At 35.2% G+C, this 22,028-nt stretch overlaps 1 protein-coding gene across 1 annotated transcript; it reads right to left on the reverse strand.

Annotated features, from left to right (window-relative positions):
- Positions 1–12,807: 12,807 nt before the first annotated feature.
- Positions 12,808–13,794, reverse strand: LOC122748050 (olfactory receptor 51G2-like). Its single transcript, XM_043993779.1, has one exon. It carries the CDS (start codon positions 13,792–13,794, stop codon positions 12,808–12,810), a length of 987 nt encoding a protein of 328 aa, XP_043849714.1.
- Between the last annotated feature and the right edge of the window lie 8,234 nt (positions 13,795–22,028).

Raw genomic sequence — 22,028 nt, forward strand, 5'->3', positions numbered from 1 at the left:
TCACTTAACCCCAATTGCCTCACCCCCCCCCCCCAAAAAAAAGTATTTCTAGGCTCATTAGATGGAAAAGGTAATCCATTTTTTCTACTTCTCCACAAATGAAAGTTCAGTAATACAAAATGTATTTCATTGTAAGGAAAAATTTCCTAAGAGAGCTAACCAAAGGTAGAATTGGATTTTTGCTTGGTAGTTGGTGCTCCCTCCTTAAAAGTATGCAAGTATGAACTGATGATGAATGAGATGAGCAGAACCAGAAGAATGTTATACACAGTATCATCAACATTATGTGTTGATCAACTGTGATAGACTAGATTCTTCTCACCAATCCAATGGTACAAGAAAGTTCCAAAGGACTCATGAAGGAAAAGGCTCTCCAAATCCAGAAGAAAAAAGAGGTACTGTGGAATATGGATGCTGATTGGACCATACTACTTCTTTCATTTTTGGTGCTGTTGTTTTTCTTTTTTGAGGTTTTTTCCTTTTTGCTCTGATTCTTCTCTTATAACATGACTAATTCAGAAATATGTTTAATGTTATATATATATATATGTATATATATGCATACACATACACATACAACCTATATCAGATTGCCTGCTGTCTGGGGGAGGGGGGAAGGGAGAGAGAAAAATTTGAAATTGGAAATTTTATATCAACAAATGTAGAAAAAACTATCTCTAAATGTAACTGGAAATAATAAAATACTTTTATTTTTTAAAAAAAGTATGCAAGTAAAGGATAGATAAATGCTTTGATATTTTTCTTATTCAGGTAAGGGCTGAACTAGATGATGTCTGAGATGCCTTCTCTAATCAAATTGTTTTATATACCTGTCTCCTACAGAAAACAGAAAACCAGATAAAAGGCAGAAAGGAAATCATCATACCAGTTTATTTGTCCTCAAAACAATCAGCACGATCATGGAGAGACTCCTTCCAAAGAAGGACGTCAAAGAAGACTTTTTGTGTGCGTGAAGGTATATAAACTTTCTCTGCTCACTGGTTATAGAGCTTAGTTTAGATGTCTATTAGTACAGTATGTTATCAGTTTTATTAGCATGATACAAATCAAATTAAAGGCTAACACTATGACAAGAATGTATGAAATATAAATCAGTTTAATAAACTATAACAAGATGATATGAAATGTGTATCAGTTTAACAATTTCAACTGTAACAAGAATGTGTAAAATAAAAATCAGTTTGACAGTTCAACTTAAAAGCAATCATTATGATATTATGTGATTCAAAAGGGGTTTGTCAAGGACAAGGAGGCCCAGATGTTTTTACAAGATAAAGATTTATTATGCCAGAGAAAGAAGTCAGTGATATGAACTTATCTGCTACCTAACTGGGTTCAGTTTGGAGTTCGGTTAGAGAGCATGTTGATCTTATTAATTCAAGATTTTATAAAATTATTTTGAATAATAAGACAACTCCATCAAACTCAGGTGGTTCATACATTCATCATAACACTTCCAATTCTGGCATTCTTTTTGATTCTGTGAGTTTAATTCTAGATGATGAACCTACAGAAGGATTTTTATCATGTTACCTAAATTATTTGTTCTAAACTGTACTTTCTAAAATTATTGCTGCTTGTAAATTAATGGATATTTTACCCATTTTGCAGTATTTATTAATAATTAATATTACACATTAGTAAAATATTGACCACATGTCTCCCTGACTTCCCCACTAGCCACAAGCTTATAGGCCTAAACAATTACATACCCCTAAGAGACAGAACTCTGAGCCAAGAGGCCGAGGAGAGAGAGAAAGTAGGAAAGACTCTCATGGTACATGCTTTTTATCCTCTTTTGGTAGAGGCAGGTCACCATACATTGATGTAAGCTAATAACATCATTTAGCTCTATTGATTGACATGACTTGAGGGGTGATCTAGCGAGGGTAATTTACTGAGTCTAGGTGTGTGAGGTTTTGTTTTGCTTTCCCCTAGCTAAACAAGAGATTCAATCTGCATTCCTTTTGTTCACCTGAGCTCATCCCAGGTAAGGACTCAACTTTTTGGGGTGAGAGGGAGAGAGCAACCAGACTGATGTCTGGGTTTCTCTTAGAGATTTTTTTTTCTAGGCAATGAGGATTAAGTGACTTGTCCAGGGTCACACAGCTAATAAATGTCAAGTGTCTGAGGCCAGATTTGAACTCAGGTCTTCCTGAATCCAAGGCCAGTGCTTTATCCACTGTACCACCTAGCTGCCCAGAAATCCATTATTAATAATTATTTTCTCACATTATAAAGTATATACTATCTAAGTAATTTTTGAGATGTCTAAAATCTTTCCCAGGACTTTTCCTCATGGGGATTCTTCAGAGGGAGCCATGATTACTTTTAAGGTGGCATTAAATCCTTCTCTCTGAGCTTTCATAAATGAAGTTCTATTCTAAGTAACTATTGCTTTATTTGCCACATTTCTCCATTCAGCAAAAGGCAAGAATTTGCTTCCTGTGGCAATTTCAAGTTTCCTTTTATTTCTCTTCTATGGCAATTGATTCACATCAGCTAAACTCTCTTTATGAAATTATAATAATCTATATGAAGATCCATTTTTCCCATCTATTTCTCATATTGGAGGTATTTGGCAGAATGATAGATATTATTGTTAGACTATTCTTTCAGCTCTAAATTTGACATGCCATATCAAATACACTAGTGACTATACCACTGGATGAACAATATATTATTTATCTTGGTAGTTTTACAATAAATAAAAATATTAGGTAAAAGAATGTTGAAGCTGAGTGGAAGGATGGCACAGTAGTTCACCTTTGTGGGGTAAGTAGAGGAACAGACATATTTAATTTTATTATTGCATCAAAGGGCATGAAAAAGCATTATTTCATGGAACATTTAATAATCTTGGATGACAGGGTACATGATAAGTATTTGAAAAATACCAATTTGAAAATAATTGTGGCTACCCAGCCAACATCTTTTCAGAGGATGGGGATGAGAATAAAGTGTTGAAGATTTACAATGAACTTGAAGAACAGTCCAAATTATATAAGCATATACTCTTAGATATGTTGACTTCAATTCACTGTTCTGAGAAAAGAATTATAAGGTGCTAGACAGAAGAAGCACCAGATATCATCACATTCACACACATATCAAAAAGATTCTATTTTAAGGGACAGGAAATAACTTGTTAATCATGTAGGAGTAAGTCTTGACTCAGCTGTAAGTATACAGTTAGACTACTAAATGACTAGGGCAAAAGTAAAAATTAATATCATCTTAAAATACATAAAAATGAGGAAAAAGAATATGGTCTGTATTTAATGCATCATCAATATAGCCTATTTGAATAAAGTATTGCTATTAAAAATTAGGAAGAAACCCAGAAAAAGCAAAATTCCCTAAATTTATTTAAGAATGAAAAGGAAAGAAGTATTACAAACAGGAAAAAAGAAAGAAAGAAAAAAATTTGAATTTATTTTTGTTTTGTTCTGTTTACATCATGCATGTTTATTTTTTTCTGGGTGTATGCAGTATTCCAGAAGTACAGTACCTTTGTTGTGAGGGCCAGTTGAGCCCTTTGGATGACTGTTCATTCACTTTTGGTGTCCACCTAACTCTCAGCAGAGGTTCCAAGAAGGTGGAGCATGAGCAATGATCACACCCTGGTAAACCATCTCAGCAGAAGGGTTAAAGAAGATTGTGGCTGACCAGCAGGCCTCAAAACCATTGGTAAGTTAGGGGAATGTCTACTACAAGAGTATGAAGAATTCCCTAAACAGAATGGACAGATGAGAAAAATGTATTCCAATTGCCATGAAAGTGGCTTTAGTAGACACATGGCAAGGTCAGATCTTGGTCAGATATAAAGATGCCAAGGTCATTCCTTGAATACCAGGCCATCACCAATTATCCTGACTTTTATGTTGTTACTGGAATTTGATGACTCTGGAAAAGAAAGCACGACTGATGACTTTGTGCAATTCTGTCTCACTTAAATCCAATTCACCCGTGAATCAAAACATCACTTGTGAAGTCATTGCCCCTCTTTGAAAATGAAGGAATAGGGCACAGCTAGGTGGCACAATGGATAAAGCACTGGCTCTGGATTCAGGAGGACTTGAGTTCAAATCCAGACTCAGACACTTGACACTTACTAGCTGTGTGACCCTGGCCAAGTCACTTAACCCTCATTGCCCCACCAAAAAATAATTTAAAAAAAGAAGGAATAACAACAACAGCAACTTTACAACATGTTTCTAGCTGTTGTAGATAATTTCCTTCCATTATTTTTTGCTATGAAACAACAACACATAATGGCTACTATAATGGCACAGAGGTAGCCTCATGGACAGGGAGACTGAGTTCCATGTCTTACCTCTAACACAAATGTAGGCTGTGAGATACTGGAAAAAACAAACAAACACTACCTCCCAATACCCAAGGCAAATTTCTAAGGTTATAACTAGCTGATAAAGGGTCTCTCCTTATTAGGAGTTCTGTATAGTAGCAAAATTTAATAGTTTTTGTTTTTCCTCTCCCTAAATAATTCTTCAGTATGGTATTCAGACATTTTGTAAAACTATATGACATAGAGGGGTCAGCTAGGTGGTGCAGTGGATAAGGCATCAAGCCCTGGACTTAGGAGGAGTCACATAGCTAATAAGTGTTAAGTATCTGAGGCTGGATTTGAACACAGGTCCCCTTGAATCCAGGGCCAGTGCTTTAACCACTGTGCTACCTAGCTGCCCCATTGAGTGGCTATTTTCACAGGATGTTTAAAGAAAGAGGCAGTGAGACATAGCTGATAGAGACCTGGCTTTAGAATCAGGTAGACCTCAGTTCAGGTCTTGCCTCTCACACAGACTTACTAAGTGACCCTGGAAAGTCATGTGAGTTTTAAATACTTCAGACAATTCTCTAAGATTTTAAGTTCCAGAATGGATAAAGATCTACATTGGTAAAGGAAATTTCCCCATTAGGAGTTCCCCATAGTAATGAAATCACAGGTCTGCTATAAATAAAAAATAAGTATGATAAGGGGACATATGCCCTTAGGGATGTTGAAAGGCCATATTTACATATCAAATAATCTTTGTGTGTATATGTATTTAGAATATGTGTTTGTATGTTAAGGGTTAAAATTCTAGCTAAACTGTCTAAAATATCTAATGAGTGGTCGCCAATAAATTATAAACTTTAGCAAGAGTTAGACTTTTAAGCATTTATTAAGGAGAATAAGAATTTGGTAAAGAGAGAGAAAAAGGCCTAGATTCCTATCTATTAAAGGGAGAGCACATTTCTAGCTCCGCTCTCCACCAGAGTCCAGAGGAAAAAGAGCGAGCCTGAGCGCCAGTCTCTTCCTTCCTCCTCCCACTAGCCCGCGTCACTTCCTGACTCCTGGTCTTGCCCTCAAAGACCTTCCCTTCATGGGCAGAACTCTTCTACAGTAAGTATCCAGCAGGTGGCGTTATTCCAATCGTTACAGTCCCCCCTGTTGTTCCTCAAGAAACAAAATATTTCCTTGACGGAACAGTAAAAAGAATATAATAACTATTGCTAACTAATAATATGTGAACAACAATATAGAAAAGGAAGAGAGGAAAGTTTTGTCCAGAGGGGCGATTTTTTTTTGTCCTCATGAACCGACGCTTTGACATTAGTCTTGCAAAGGGAGGGCCTCTGCAGAGAATACATGTTACAGATGGTGTATATTATAACAGAAAGAGAAAAAAAAACAACAAAAACAACAAATCAAAACTGTTCATTTAAAGTCTCTGAAAGTCTTTTCTCAGATGTCCTCTAGGTGTAGTCGTGGAATGGAAGTCTTTTCAGGGGTTGATGTGTGGATGCTGGTAATCAGCCAGGAAAATTTCCTACAAAATTGAGCTTAACACAACTTTAAAATAGCTTTGTCAATAATCAAATCAAACAATGAAAGTTCTCAAAAACATGTCTAAGGGAATTCAGAATCTTAGTTGTTATACATGAAACATATAATAAAACAAAAATTAAAACATTCTTTAAAATTATAATATTACCATAGTCACCCCTCATGGAGGGTAATTGAGAAGACAATTGCTGCAATATTAATTAATAAAAATAATTTTTATCTTTGTTTTATCACTTTTTGCATCATCTGCCTAATTATCCTCATGCCATTATGAGAAATTTAAAAATCTAATATAATTGGTAACAGGTGTCAAGGCCAAATTCAACACTGTATTTATCATGACACCTGAGATAATTATGGGGGTTACCATAAAAGAACAGAGAAATGATGGGATATGAGCATTCCCACACTTGAGCAATATATACTGCCCATGCAGTATGCCAGGTCTAAAATAGGTGGATGGAATATATGTCCATGCCACCGAACATATTGGAGGAAACTGAGTCAGACTTAATCAGATGCATGGGATTGAGATGTCCATGGCATCAGGCATATAGGAGGGAGCATAGAAGCCAGGTGTAGGAGCGAGATGGGTGGGATGAATACTTCCAGCCATCTGTACAATATTGTGGGGAAAAATAAAATAAAATATTAAACCAAGAGAATCCAACCTCAACATTTGTCAAAAGCCGTTCCCTCGGCCATACCTTGACTTCATGCATGTCTCCCCTCATGTGACAGTTCAGTGTCTGCTCTTGCATGTATTCCTCTTGTGATTGGATGGCATCTTGGCCAACTGGCATCTGATAACTCAGAATAAAGGCAATTAATGTCTTAAATGATAAGTTCCCATAATCCAAGTCTCATATGGATTTAAAAATTGAGGATAATAAATGATTGCAAAAAATGTGAATACATCTTGACTCAGAACACAATATATAATTATGCAACAATTTCAAATAATACCCCTTTTTTTAACTTAGTATACAATTACTTTTTTGAAAAATCTGAACATATTTAAATACAAGTTAAAGCACAACAGAATCTCAAAGAAAACTTTTTTTTGAAAAAAGAAAACTTTTACAAATGTTCCCCTCTTTTTTTTTTTTTTTGGAATGTGCTTATCAAAAATAATACTTCTAGAATCAATTTACACTTGCCATGGCAACCAATTTGCCAAGGAAATGCTTTAAAGAGTTTGATCAAATAATCAGTTGAGAAAAACAAAAACAAACAACTCAGAATATGGGACCACAATACTCCTAGAATTAACATTGTATTATGAAATCAAAACCATCTTGCAATTTTTTAAAATTAGATAGATAAAAACGAATAGAAGAAAATACACATGGAACAATAAAAAACAATGAAATTCAAACTAGGACTAAATGAATGTGAACTTAATATTAATAAGAGTATTATAAAATATAAACTTGATCACAAGACTATAAAAAGCTTTTACAAATATTCTCCTTGTTTTAAAAACTAAGTATAAGACACAATCTCAAAAGCATGAAAATCTCTATGAAAATAAACCCATTACCATTAATTTCAAAATGTAGATGTAATAGCATAGAAATCCTATGTAACCTCTGAACTGATACAATTACTCTGAGTGAATTCAGAACACTTTTGATTCCGATATCTAAAATCCCCAATACTCATATCAATACCTTGCTGCTTACTTCTACATTTCTGTACAATATATATCCTTCCATGCCAAAAGAAGCATTGTCTTGAACTATGTTGATGATTGTCATTCTTATTCAGCTTAAGTTTTTCTTCTTTAACCCCTCTATATTGTCTGTCGGGCTTTTCACCATACAAATGCTTTATAAGATTACTAATGAAAGACAAAAGCAGGTTAGCAAAATTATGAACAAAACGAGCATATCTGGAATTTAAAGAGTTTTCTAAGATTGTCTCAAAAGCACAGCCAGGATGGGGAAGGGCTGAGCCTGAAGCTGCAAATGCAGGTAGAAAAAATTGAGCATGCGCATCAGATCTCTGGACTTCCCAGGCAGGGGAAGCAATGGGCTTGGCCATGTGAGGAGTAGAGGGTGGGGTCTGGAGAGGAGGGGAGGGACCAGAGCAATTTGAATCAGACTTGATTTTGAACTCAGGCCTGGATTCCTCTTCCCCCACTTTGCCTCCAGGTGCTAGGGGATTAAAAGCTTCTAGAGGGTGGGTCATTGCCTCCAGGCATGCAAAATTAAAGCAACAATTACTGTTAGAACTGGGAAAAGCTGCGGGAATCTCTTCAGGCTTCTCTGAAAAAGCATGGTTGGGAGAGGGAGAGATATTTCCTTGTGTGAGTAAGTTGCTGGCTCTTTTAACAAAAAGAAAAAGAAAAATAGAAAATCCACAAAAACAAAGCATTAACATGATCTTATCTCCCATTTGTCTGGTTAAACAGACTAAAATCAAAAATAGGCTAATTAGGGAGTTTAAAAGGTCCATTCGAAAAAATTTAAAGGGAAAACACAGCCAGTACGCCAGTACTTAGCAGTTAAAGGGAGAGGGAGGGGAAATTTCTTACCCAACCAGAAGATCAGAAGACAGGTTTAGCTTTCCTCTTCGTGGTCAGCCATCTGTTAAGGGTTAAAATTCTAGCTAAACTGTCTAAAATATCTAATGAGTGGTCGCCAATAAATTATAAACTTTAGCAAGAGTTAGACTTTTAAGCATTTATTAAGGAGAATAAGAATTTGGTAAAGAGAGAGAAAAAGGCCTAGATTCCTATCTATTAAAGGGAGAGCACATTTCTAGCTCCGCTCTCCACCAGAGTCCAGAGGAAAAAGAGCGAGCCTGAGCGCCAGTCTCTTCCTTCCTCCTCCCACTAGCCCGCGTCACTTCCTGACTCCTGGTCTTGCCCTCAAAGACCTTCCCTTCATGGGCAGAACTCTTCTACAGTAAGTATCCAGCAGGTGGCGTTATTCCAATCGTTACATGTATATATATGTATATTTATGTGTGTATACATATACACATACACATATACATACATATATATATGTATATAAGGGCTTTACAAATACCATATCATTTAATATGATATACCTAATGTATACTTGGCACTGTGCTAATGCCAAAACCACCTGGTGTACCTAAAATGGAATGTGTATTGTAAAGAATTAATTGCTATTTGAGATTTTTATGCCTCAGCGAGCACTGGCCTGGGGCTCCGCAAACCGCATGGTGCTCCACCCACTGGTTGTAGCCATTGCCAGGGCTCTGGCACCTCACATCATTACCACTCGCTGACGCCTACATGGGCCTGGATTGTCTGAATATGTCTTCTGCTCATTTATATTAAAGGAGAGGAAAGACTTAGAGTTTAAACCCATAGAATCATGATCCACAGAGTTGCTTGGTAATATTTCAGCAAATGGACATTGTTTTGTTTGTAAGACCTGTAGAGCTGAAAGCTTGGGAAGTATATAGGACAGTTGTCATAATCTACGGTGAGGTCCTTGAGCAAAAGGAATGATCTCCATAGAGCAGTAGAAAGAATAAAAAAAAATAAACATTGATCAATGTTCAGAGGAAGACAACATATGTCGTGGGGAACTAGGATATTTGGCCTAGAAAAGATCTGTTGTCAGATATTCCATTAGTTATCATGTAGAAAAGAGATTAGATTTATTTGGCTTAACTCTACAGCATAAATCCAGAAGCCATGAAAAGTAGTTGTAGAGAAGCATGTTTCAGCTCTGTGTAATGACATTTTCTGAACAACTAAAGCTCTCCAACTCTAGATTGAGAGTTAATGATATTCCCATTATAAGCCACAAATAATAGAGGATGGATGACCCCTTATCAAGGGTCATTATATCTTAAATTATAACTTGGAAATCTCACAGATGATGTATTCTATCCCTTCATATTATACAAAGGGAAACTGTGTACCAGAAAGATTAAACAACTTTCCTAAGGTCACACAGGTAGCAAGTAACAAAGCTAAGATTAAAACCCAGAATAACTGACTCAAAATCCGGTGTTCTTTCTAGAATAAATTTCCCATTATATTATGGACAAGATAACCTGTGAAGTCCCTTTCAACTCTAAAATGCTATGATTCCACATGATTTTCAGGCAGAAAAGAATAATTCAAAAGTTTAGTGTATTAACAGAAATCTAATATGTAGGACGAGGCAAATGAGAGTCACCTTGCCTCCTGCCTTGGTCACACATCAAAAGTACTGTTTTTATTTTTGCTGTAACTTTTTAGAAATGAAATGGACACTAAATCATATTCAATATATGATGAAAACCATGACACTAGTGGAAGATTTAAGAAAATGAGGATGAGGGTCATGGTGTTATCTTCAAATGGATATAGAATTAGAATTTAGTTTCTTGGTCTCAGTGACTAGAACTAAGATAAATAAGGAGATGCTAATGAAAGAAAAAATCAACAATGTAAAGAAAAATATTTAACTCTTATAATTTTCTAAAAATAAAATGGAATTACTTGGAGGACAATTAATTCTCTATGATTGATTAGAATCTATATGTGAAAATGTGTTTTCTATGACTATACATGTCTAACCTATGTAAATTGCTTGTGGTCTCAATAGTGGGAGAGGGGGAGAGGAGTGAGGGAGAGAATTTGGAACTCAAATTTTGAAAAATAAAGATTTAAAATTATTTTATATGTATTTGTGAGGGAAATAAAATATTCAATAAAAATAGGGCCTGTATGATCCCATCAAGTATGAATATTAATAGGTTAACTCTTTAGCTATTACTAATTCGGGAGATTCCATATGGATGACAGAAGTGTTAACCTCAGGAAAGAGGAAACTCCTCTACAATGAGAAGGAAGGACATTAGAACAGGTGGAGTAATAAGGGAGTTTTGAAGTGAGGAAGCAGATAGGTAAAGAAGCTTACATTGAATAGCTATAATATCTGTGATATGCTCTGCTGAGAGCTCCAGGTGTTTGTAAAGGTGAGAATAGAATCTTACAAAGACTGGGCATAGTTTGTAACATTCACTGAGGACTCTAATAGGAAATTAATACAGCCAGGTCCAGAATAGTGTGAATAAGGAATCCTCTGAAGTAGTCAGATGTATAAATTAAAATTCACACTATTTGAAGTAATAATTATATAAACTATAGTCAATGATTCCAGCCCTGTAGAAGTATAGATTGTGAATACAAATAATCTAACTACTTCAGTATAAACATTATTCTCACTAATCAAGACACAGCTGTAAAATGTCTTTGTCCTAGAAGAAATGGGACTAGCTTTATTGTTTCATTATTTGATAAATGGGGCTTAAGCGGCCTATTTAGGTTAAGGAAGATTAAGTAGTGTAATCTAAAGTAAAGATCCCTGGAAAAGGTGTCAGGATATTTGGGTTAGATATTCTGGCCTGTCTAGATAAGTACTCTGTGACCTTGGGCAAATTATTGTTTTATCTGTCAGGGCCTCAGTTAATTATCTTATCTGGAAAATGGGAAAAAATACTGATGTTGCAAAAGAATAAATTAAATAATGAACAAAAAACTAATACTATTTTTTCTCAAAATGTATCAATTTATACAATGAATAAATTGAATGAATGAATAAAAAAAAATCACCAAAACATATTATGGCAATCTATCCTAGGGACTCTGAGAGATACTAAGATGAATGGGACATGGTCCTTTCATTTCAGTAACTAACAATCTAGAATAAATTTTGATTCATAGCATTGAAATTCCACATGGACATTCTAATAAGTTTTACATAGTGGAGTAGAGATGGGAAGGGAGTATGAGAAGTGTATTCTACTAGGTGAGCTAGGGTAAGAGATCCAGCCCTGAACCCCAGAACAGAGTATATGTAGTCTTCCCACTTGGCCAGTCAAATCGGTCTTCAAGCCATTTCCAATATGTGATGTGTGATTTTTTTTTTAAAGAAGTGATCCCACATGTCTGAAATGTACCCATTCCTCATCTCTGCCAGAAAGCCAATCAACCAACATTTAACAAATCTCTATTATTTAATATGGGTTGGGTATACAAGGAAATGCAGAAATAAAGCAAAACAAAACAAACAAACAACAACAACAAAAACAGTCCCTGCTTTCAGGAAGCTCACAGTCTAATGGGAGAGACACCATACAAACAAGTATATAGAAATGAATATATGGACAGAATAAAATGAGTATAATCTCTGAGTGAAGGCATTGAGATTAAGGAGAGCTGGGAATGACTTTCTACAGCAAGTAAGACTTCAGCTGAGACTTCTGGCTTCCTTCAATACACAGCTCAGTTATCTCCTCCTACATGAGGACTTTTCTAACCCCACCTCATTTCACTCTCTCCCATTTATTTAGTACATGATTCCTCATGACATTAGTTTCTAATACTTGGTATATATTTTATTTACATCCCTGTGCCTAAGTTATAGCCTTTAGATTCAATTTAAACGGGGACTGTCTGATTGTGTTTTTGTATTTCATTGATGGCAGTGAATACCTAATTTTTACCTTTGTAAATGGTAATGTAGTGTCTGATACACAAGAGGTGCTAGATATATGTTGAATTGAATCACTTATTAGTCAGGAGAGCTTAATGTTTTCCCCCATGCTTTCCTGCAAAGGCAGAAAGGGAAATATTTATTTGATGGAGCTTTGGAGCTATGTGCCACAATGGGGCTAACACCCAGTCCCAATATGGTACAAAGGAGAGCAGATCAGAAATGTCATAGTACAAAACTCTGGGGCAGATCAACAGTGGAATTAGGCCCAGGAGTGGCCACTTTACTTCTAGCCCATATAAGACAAGGAAGCACAGTCCAAGTAAAATAATAATAATAATAATAATAATAATAATAATAATAAATAACCAAGGACACTCACTCTGCTTAAGCCTATGATCCAGAACTTGGTTTCCATTTCCTAGGTCAGACATATTTCAGGAAACATTATACATTACACCCTCAGCTTTTCCAACTTCCAAAGGATTTCTGCAAAGCAGCACGTATTTGCTTAGTTTTCAGACTATAGATAATTGGGTTGAACATGGGAGGCATGAAGAGATAAATATTGCCTAAAACAGCATGTGTTAGAGGGGAACTCTTTTGATTGATCCGATGTAACAATGTAATTGCTAGGAGTGGCATGTAGAAAATGAGGACAATGAAGATGTGGGAAAGGCAGGTGTTCAGTGCTTTCAGTTGACCTTCTCTGGAAGCAATTCCCAGCACAGATCGAAGGATTAGGGTATAGGAGAGGACAATGAGCAAGGAGTCCACTGCAAAGGAGCAGATGACCAGGACTAGACCATAGAAGATGTTGATCTTGACAGGACCACAGGCCAGCTTCATGACATCAGGGTGGAGACAGTAGGAGTAGGAGAGGGTCTGGCCTTTGCAGAAAGGCAGTCTCTTGAGGAGGATGGGCAATGGAGTCATGAGTGCTATGCCCCTCAAGAAGGCTGCCAGTCCCATTTTGGTGATGCGAGGGTGGGTGAGGATGGTGGTATAGTGCAATGGGTGGCTGATGGCCACAAAGCGGTCAAAGGCCATAGACAAGAGAATACCTGATCCTGTAGAGGAGAAGGTATGAATAAAGAAAAGCTGGCTAAGGCAACCATCAAATGCAATCTCATGATGACCAAAGACAAAAACCTTAAGCACTGAGGACAATGTTGAGATGGACAGGCCAATGTCAGCTCCTGCCAACATGGAGAGGAAAAGATATTGGGGCTCCCAGAGGCTTCGCTCAATTTTGACCAGATATAACAATGTGCAATTGCCAGCCAGAGTGATGGTATACATAAGGCTCAGGAGTGGGCCTAGCCAAATTCGGGCCCCTGCCAGTCCTCGGAGACCAGTCAAGATGAAGACAGATGGTTGGAAGTCAGTGCTATTGTATGGCACCAACAGGTCATGGGAGGGGTCCTTCTCGGAGTAATTCCAAGGCATGGAAACTGGGAGGAAAATCAGAGAAAGAAGTCAGATGTGAATAAACCCTAAAAGATTATGCCAAATAAATATTGAGGACCTACAGAGCCACCACAGAATGGTGGTTTGAAGTGAGATGCTACTCAGGAAATAATGGAGAGACAACAGATTGAATACTGTAAGAAATTTAAAAAAACACAAATTCACATTATAGAGGCTTCTTGAAGGTCCTTGAGATTAGGTATCATCTTCTGTGAATTCAACTGAGTTTTATATTTGTGGTGAGGTTACATCAATCAGACTGAATAGTCCTAACCCTAAGCAAATATCTAGGCATTTAGATGGAATAGTGAATGTGGATTCAGAATGACTTACTTAGCTGTATGACCTTGACCTTTAATCTAGTTCATTCTCAGTTTCCTTAACTGTAAAATGTGGATAATAATAGCTTCTATTTCACAAGGTTGTTGTGAGCATCAAATAAGATTATCTACATAAAGCATTTTACAAACTTAAGTGTCATTTGTTAGCTATTATTTTGAACTTTTGGAGTTAGTCTGGTAATGCTCAGTAAAAGAGACAAGAGATTTGTTGAGTTAGTTCTCTAGATAACAGGAGAAATCTTTGGTTCACGTTGCTAAGGGAAAGAGACCTGGGAAAACATTGTTCCAAATTCACAAGTAGGATCTAAAGAAGTAGGCAATAGACTGCTTCCAGAAGAACAGGGACAGTTAGGCAGAAGTCATAATGGACTGGGAGCCAGATAGGAAAACAGACTTTTGGAGAATTAAGGAGGAAAAGGACAAAGTTTAGAATTGGGTTGGATTCATGAGGTAGGCAGGAACATGCATCATGGAAAGAAACCTATATAAGACTTGTGTCTTCAACTGGACAAGGATGAGATCTGAATATCCTTTGTTTCTGTTTGGGAAAATGGGAAGCTGGAAACATTAAACTTAATCTTAATCAAGTGGTATCTTCACACCATAAAGAAAGTAGTGTCTTTAGCTCTCAAGGTGATGAGCCCAAGTAACATTGTTATTAATGGCTCATTACTGAGTTAAAGTCCAGTGAGGTTACCTGCCTCTACTATGATTCCCATGTCCTCCTTCTCAAGACATGATACTTTGTCCTACACTTCCAATATTTGATACTCTTTCCCTCCTTTTTTTGGAGGGAACTAATATGATAGAAAGTTTCTGAACATGTGCCTTCAGGGAGTAGAGTTACCAAATAATATTTTCAGCTTCAATTATGTTCAATGTATTGATTTGTCGTCCTTGATTGCAGTTATTTGCTATAGTGGAGGGATTCTATTAAGGGGGATGTGATTGTGTAGATATGGGTATGTGGTGGCAATGAGGTGGTAATGGAGAGTAGTAGTGGTGGTGAGTTGTAGTGGTGAGTAGTAATAATGCCCCCAAAACAAAGGAGGCAAGAAGAAAAGATTAGGTAGCAATGGACTCCATTTCTGTGATACAATGGCGATTTGAGCTGAGTGCAATATTTTCTTGCCAGGATGTTGACCCCCAAGGAACAATATATTTCTCTATGTGTATATTTTTATTATACTTACAATTTTATTGGTGCAGAGATTCCCAGAAAGGAAATTCTCTTTGCCAATATCAGCATTTTATCAGTTGTGAAATGATGTTGTTCATCTTTCATTTTCAAGGAGGATCAATGACAATGTGAGGGTGATGTTTTGACTTGCACATAAATTGTATTTAAGTGAGGCAGAGATCAGAGATGTGCAAAGTAATCAGCCTCACTCTCTCCTCCAGAGTTACTGAAATCCAGTGGCAAGACAAAAGTGAAGATAACGATATGAAAACTGTTGGGTTAAGTGATTGGCAAAGATTTACTCAGAATTATATGACAGAGTAGGAACTCTCCTTGACTCTGTGGCTATGTCTTTATACACTATGCTATGCTTTCTTTTGGTGACTTTTATTTTAAAAATTTTAAGTCAAAATACATCTATCATTCAGGATAATGTAATCCCCTTGGGAGCAGAGACTGTTTTTCATCTTTTATTTTTGTTCCTAGAACTTAGCATAGTGCCTTGCACATAGTGGGCTTTTATCAAATAATTATTGAAGGAAAGCCAAAATGGTTTAGTAGAAAAGCACTCATCAGAGCTCCCCCAAATTCCCCTCCAAGTAACTTTAAAATAAAACTATAAATCAAATTCTGAAGTGGCAGAACCAACAAAAATCTGGGTGAAAAATTTTCCCAGCTCAATAAAACTTAGGAAATCAATAGAAAAGGTCTCACCAGTATCATCAGGTTGGTAGCAGGCCCTGGAAGGGCAACTCAGGCAGCATAGGCCATGTCTAGAGGGCAGCTGCATTGGTAGCAACAGCAACAGCAGCAGTTTCTGTCGCTCTCAGCCTATAGACCTTGGGATTGGGGGAAGGAGATTGGGGAAGTGGAAGCTAATAACTCCATCAGACACCAATAAATAATAAAACAAAATTAAAAGGATGAAAAAAAGAAAAAAAATGCAAAATATTCCATTGGAAAAACAAGTGACCTAAAAAGTAGATCCAAGAGAGATATTTTAATAATTATTGGACTACCTAAAAGTCATGACTAAAAGAAGAGCCTTGACATCATCTTTCAAGAACTTATAAAGGAAAACTGCCCTGATATTACTAGAACTAGAGGGTAAAATAAAAATTGAATGAAACCATTAATCACCTTCTGAAACAGATCCCAAAATGAAAACTCCCAGAAAGTTGATAGCCAAATTCCGGAGCTCCCAGGTCAAGGAGAAAATATTGCCAACCTCCAGAAAGAAACAATTGAAATATTATGAAACCATATTCAGGATAATGAAATATTTAGTAGCTTCCACATGAAAGGATTAGAGGGCTTGGAACATGATACTATGGAAAGCAAAAGAACTAGAATTACAAGAGTTACTGACCCACCAAAATTGAGTGTAATCCTTGAAAGAAAAAAAGGATATTTAATAAAATAGATGAATAAATTCCTGATGGAAAAAAAAACAGAGATGAATAGAAAATTTGACTGTCATATACAATATTCGAGAGAAGCATAAACAGGTACATGAGGAAGAGAAATCATAAGGGAATCAATAAGGTTAGAATGTTTACATTTCTATATGGGAAAATGATAATTACAATTCTTAAGTACTTTATCATTATTAGGAAAGTTAGAAAGAGTATATGTAGACATACAGCAAATTGATTATGATGGGAGGATTTAAAAAAATAAAAGGTGAGGAAGAGGGATCTACAGGGAGAAGGGGGAAGGAAGAAGAATGACAAAAATAATTATCTTACATAAGAGGCAGAAAAGAAAGGGTTTTTTGTTTTGTTTTGATGTTTACAATGGAGGGTAAGGTGGAGGGGTGGACAATGCTTAAACTTTTTCCCCATTGTAATTGACCCAAAGAAAGAGCAACATAGACTTTCAGTTGGGTATAGAAATCTATCTTACCACACACCACCACACCCCCCCTCCAAAAGAAAGAAATCTGTCTTACCCTACTGGGAAGTTGGGGAGGAAGGAAATGAGAAGGAGACTAATAAAAGGGAGAGTAGATTAAGGGAGGTAGTAGTTAGAAGCAGAACAGACTTTTGAGGAGAGGCAGGATAAAAAAGAGAGAAAAAGAGAGAAAATAAGATGGAAGGAAATAGAAGTATTCAGAACCGTGAATGTGAATAAGATGAACCCACCCATAAAATGGAAGCAGATAGCAGAATGCATTAAAAATCAGTATCCAAAAAATGTTGTTTGCATGAAAAACACTTAGAGAAACAGAGTAAAAATAAGAAGATGGAGCAGAATATATATTTGCTTCAGCTGAGATTTAAAAAAAAAAGAGTGGGTAGCAACATGATCCCAGGCAAAGCAAAAGCAAAGAGAGAGAGAGAGAGAGAGAGAGAGAAAGAGAGAGAGAGAGAGAGAGAGAGAGAGAGAGAGAGAGAGAGAGAGAGAACAGATAAGCAGGGAAACTGTATTTTGTTAAATAGTTATTATAAGCAATATGCATCAAGGGGCATAGCATCCAAATTCATAAAGGAAAAGTTAAATAAGTTATATGAGGAAATAGGCTATAAACCTATACTAGTAGGGTACCTAAACTTCCTCCTCTCAGAAATAGATAAATCTATCCAGAAAATAATCAAGAAATATTATAAGGAGATGAACAAAATTTTAGCAAAGATAGATATGATAGGACTCTGGAGAAAACTGAATGGAAATAGGAAGGACTTATACATTTTCTCAGCTGTATATGGGACCTTCAAAAAATTGACCATGTGTTAGGACATAAAGGGACAGCTGGATGGTGCAGAGAATACTGTGATGCACCTGAAATCAGGAAGATCTGAGTTAAAAATCCAACTTCATATACTTACTAGCTGTGTGACTCTGGGCAAATCACTTAACCCAGTTTGCCTCAGTTTCCTCAATTTTAAAATGGGTTACAGAAGGAAATGGCAAACCATACCAATATCTTTGCCAAAAAAATTCCAAATGGGGCCATGAAAACTTGTACTTGACTAAAATGATTAAGAAAGAAAATTAGGGCATAAAAACCTCACAACCAATGGTATAAAAGGAGAAAAATTAATGCATACATTTAGGACCATAAAGCTATAAAAATGTATTTGAAAGGGAAACATATTAAAATTAATTAGAAACTGAATAATGTAATCCTAAGGTATCAGTGAGTCAAATTTTAGAAACAATAAATAATTCCATTAAAAAGAATGACAAATAGAAAACAAACCAACATTTAAATGGTGTAACCAAAGCAGTGTTTAAGTAAAATCACTTAATATTCACAGCATTAAAATATAGAAAGAGCATATCAAGGAATTGGGTATGCAACTTTAAAAAAAAATTAAATCCCGAATTAAACACCAAATTTGAAATCCTGAAAAATCAAAGGAGAAATTAATAATATTAAAAGTAAGAAAACCATTAATCTAATAAAACCCGCTACTGGTTTTATGAAAAAGAAACAATAAAATAGATAAACCATTGGTTAATTTGATTACTAAAAAGAAAGACAATTACATTTATCAAATATCAGAAGAGTGAATTCATCACCAAGGAAAATGAAATGAAAGCAATTAGCCAACAAGTATGACAATCCAGGTAAAATGGGTGAATATTTACATATATATATATATATATATATATATATATATATATATATATATATATATATATATGTAAATGCTCAGATTAACAAAAGAGGAAATAAAATACCTAAATAACTCAATCTTAGAAAAATAAATTGAACAAGCCATAAATGAGTACCCTAAATTAAACAACAACAACAACAGGGCCAGATGGATTCAAAAGTGAATTCTATATAGCATTTAAATTACAGTTGAGTTGGGCAGCTAGGTGGCACAGTGGATAGAGCACTGGTGTGAAGTCAGGAGAAGCTGAGTTCAAGTGTGACCTCAGACACTTGACACTTACTAGCTGTGTGACCCTGAGCAAGTCACTTAACCCCAATTGCCTCAGGAAAAAAAATTACAATTGACTCAAACCAACAGCAAACATTGTCTACATTGGGATAATTCAGAAGCCTTTCCAATAAGATCAGGAATGAAGTATGGATGCCCATTATCACCACTATTATTCAATATTGTACTACAAACATTAGCTAGCAAGAGGAGAAGAAAAATAAATTGAAGGAATTAGAATAGGTAATAAGAAAGCAAAGTTATTGCTTTTTGCAGATGATATGATGGTATTCTTAGAGAATCTACTAAAAACTCACTGCAATAAAGAATAACTTCAGAAAACTTGCAGGTTATAAAATAAACCCATATGAATCAGCAACATTTCTATATATTACCAACACAGTTCATCAGGAAGAGATAGGGAAATTCCCTTTAAAAGAACTCTAGACAATATAAAATATTTGGTAGTCTACCTGCCAAGGCAAATCCAGAAACTATATGAACACAATTACAAAACAAATAGTGTCAGCTTTAAACGATTTAAGAAATATAAATTGTTTATGTGTAGACCAACTCAATATAATAAAATTACAATTCTACCTGATATTATTTTATTTATTCTGTGCCATACCAATAAAACTAATAAAATATTGATAGGCCTAGAAAAATAATAACAAAATTCATCTGGTAGAACAAAAGGGCAAGAATATCAAGAGAATCAATTAAAAACATATGAAGGAAGTTGGCTGTACAGTACCATATGTCAGACTGTTTTACAAAGCAGTAATCATCAAAACGATCTGATACTGGCTAAGAAATAGATGATGAATGAATGGAATTTATTAGGTAAACAATACACAGTGCTAAATGACCATAGTAATCTAGTGTTTCACAAACCCAAAGATTCAAAATTTTCAGACCAGAAATAACAATTCAATAAAAATTGCTAAGAATGCTGGAAAGTATTTCACAAGAAAGAGATATAGAGCAACTTCTTATAAAGTATACCAATATAGGGTCAAAATATGTGCATGATTTAGGCCTAAAAGGTGATCTCATAAGCAAATTATAGGATAATGTAATATTTAACCTATCACATTTATGGATAGAGGAAGAATTTATGACTAAACAAGAGATAGAGAGGATCACAGGACATAAAATAAGTATTTTGATTACATTAAATTTAAAAAGTTTTTTTCAAAACTTAGAAGGAAAACAGGAAAGTGGGAAAACATTTTTATAGCAAATATCTCAGATAAAGGCCTTTTTTCTCATATAGATAGATATAGATAATATAGATATAGATATATAGGTATATGTAAATAGAGACAGAGATAGAGAAAGAGAGATAGATATGGATATATTGAATGAAATTAGTCAGGCTTATAAGAATATAATTCTCAATTGTTAAATGTTCAAAGAATATGAATAGGCAGTTTTCAGAAGAAATCAAACCTATCTCTAGTGATATAAAAATGCTCGAAATTACCATAGATCAGAGAAATTCAAAATTAACATCTCTCTAAGGTACCACCTCACATGTATGATATTGGATAATATAACAAAAAAGGGAAATGCCAAATATTTCAGGGGATGTGGAAAAGTAGGGAAATAATGCAGTGTTGGTTGAGGTGTGAATAGATTCAACTATTCTGGAGAACAATTTAGAACTATTCCCCAATGGCTATAAAACTGTGCATACTCTTTAATCCAGAAATATCACTACATATATATATACACATAAATATATAAATATGTATGTGCATATATTCCTATTTATATACACATGTGTGTATATGTCTATATATATATGTGTGTATGTGCGTATTTATATATGTTTTATAAATTCTATGTTATATATAATATATGGAGAAACAAAAAAGGAAAAGGACCTGTATGCATAAAACTATTTATAGTAGCTTTTTTGTATTGGCAAAGAATTAGAAATTGAAAGGATGCATATTGATTGGGGAATGGATGAATAAATTGAGACATAAGATTGTGATGCAATATGATTGTTCTATAAGAAATGGAGAGCAGGATGCTTTCAGTAAAACCTGGAAAGATTTAAAACAACTGATACAAATTGAAATGAACAGAACCAGGAGAACATTGTACACAGTAACGGCAGTATTTTATGATGATCAATTGCTAATATCTTAGCTATTCTCAGAAATACAGTTATCCAAGATAATTCTGAAGATCTTATGGTGAAGAATGCTACATGCCTCCAGAGAAAGAACTGATGGAGCATTAATGTGGATTGATATGTATATATTAAACTTTATTATTATTATTATTATTATTATTATTATTGGGGGATTGTCTTCATTTTCTTTTGCAACATGTCTAATATGGAAGTGTTTTACATGACTGCAATATAATCTATATCAAACTGCTTGTCTTCTCAAGGAGTGAGAAGGGAGTGAAGTAGAATTCAATTTTAATTTTTTTTTTTGGTGAGGCAATTGGGGTTAAGTGACTTGCCCAGGGTCACACAGCCAGTAAGTGTCAAATGTATGCTGACACATTTGGACTCAGGTCTTCCTGAATCCAGGGCCAGTGCTCTATCCACTGTACCACCTAGCTGCTCCCTAGAATTCAACTTAAAAAAAAAAGAATGATTTTTTTTTAGTTTACATGTAATTGAGAAAATTAAAAGAAAAATAAGATATTGATTTGAACTTTATTAGATTACATTATATTAAATCATATTGAACAGGAATTTACTAGGACATGAAGGCATTGCTAGCTTTGTTAGTGAAGGAAGGTCTTTCTAATAAAATCATGAAACTTTCG

Source organism: Dromiciops gliroides, chromosome 3 (genome assembly GCF_019393635.1).
Source record: "Dromiciops gliroides isolate mDroGli1 chromosome 3, mDroGli1.pri, whole genome shotgun sequence".
Taxonomy (NCBI): Eukaryota; Metazoa; Chordata; class Mammalia; order Microbiotheria; family Microbiotheriidae; genus Dromiciops; species Dromiciops gliroides.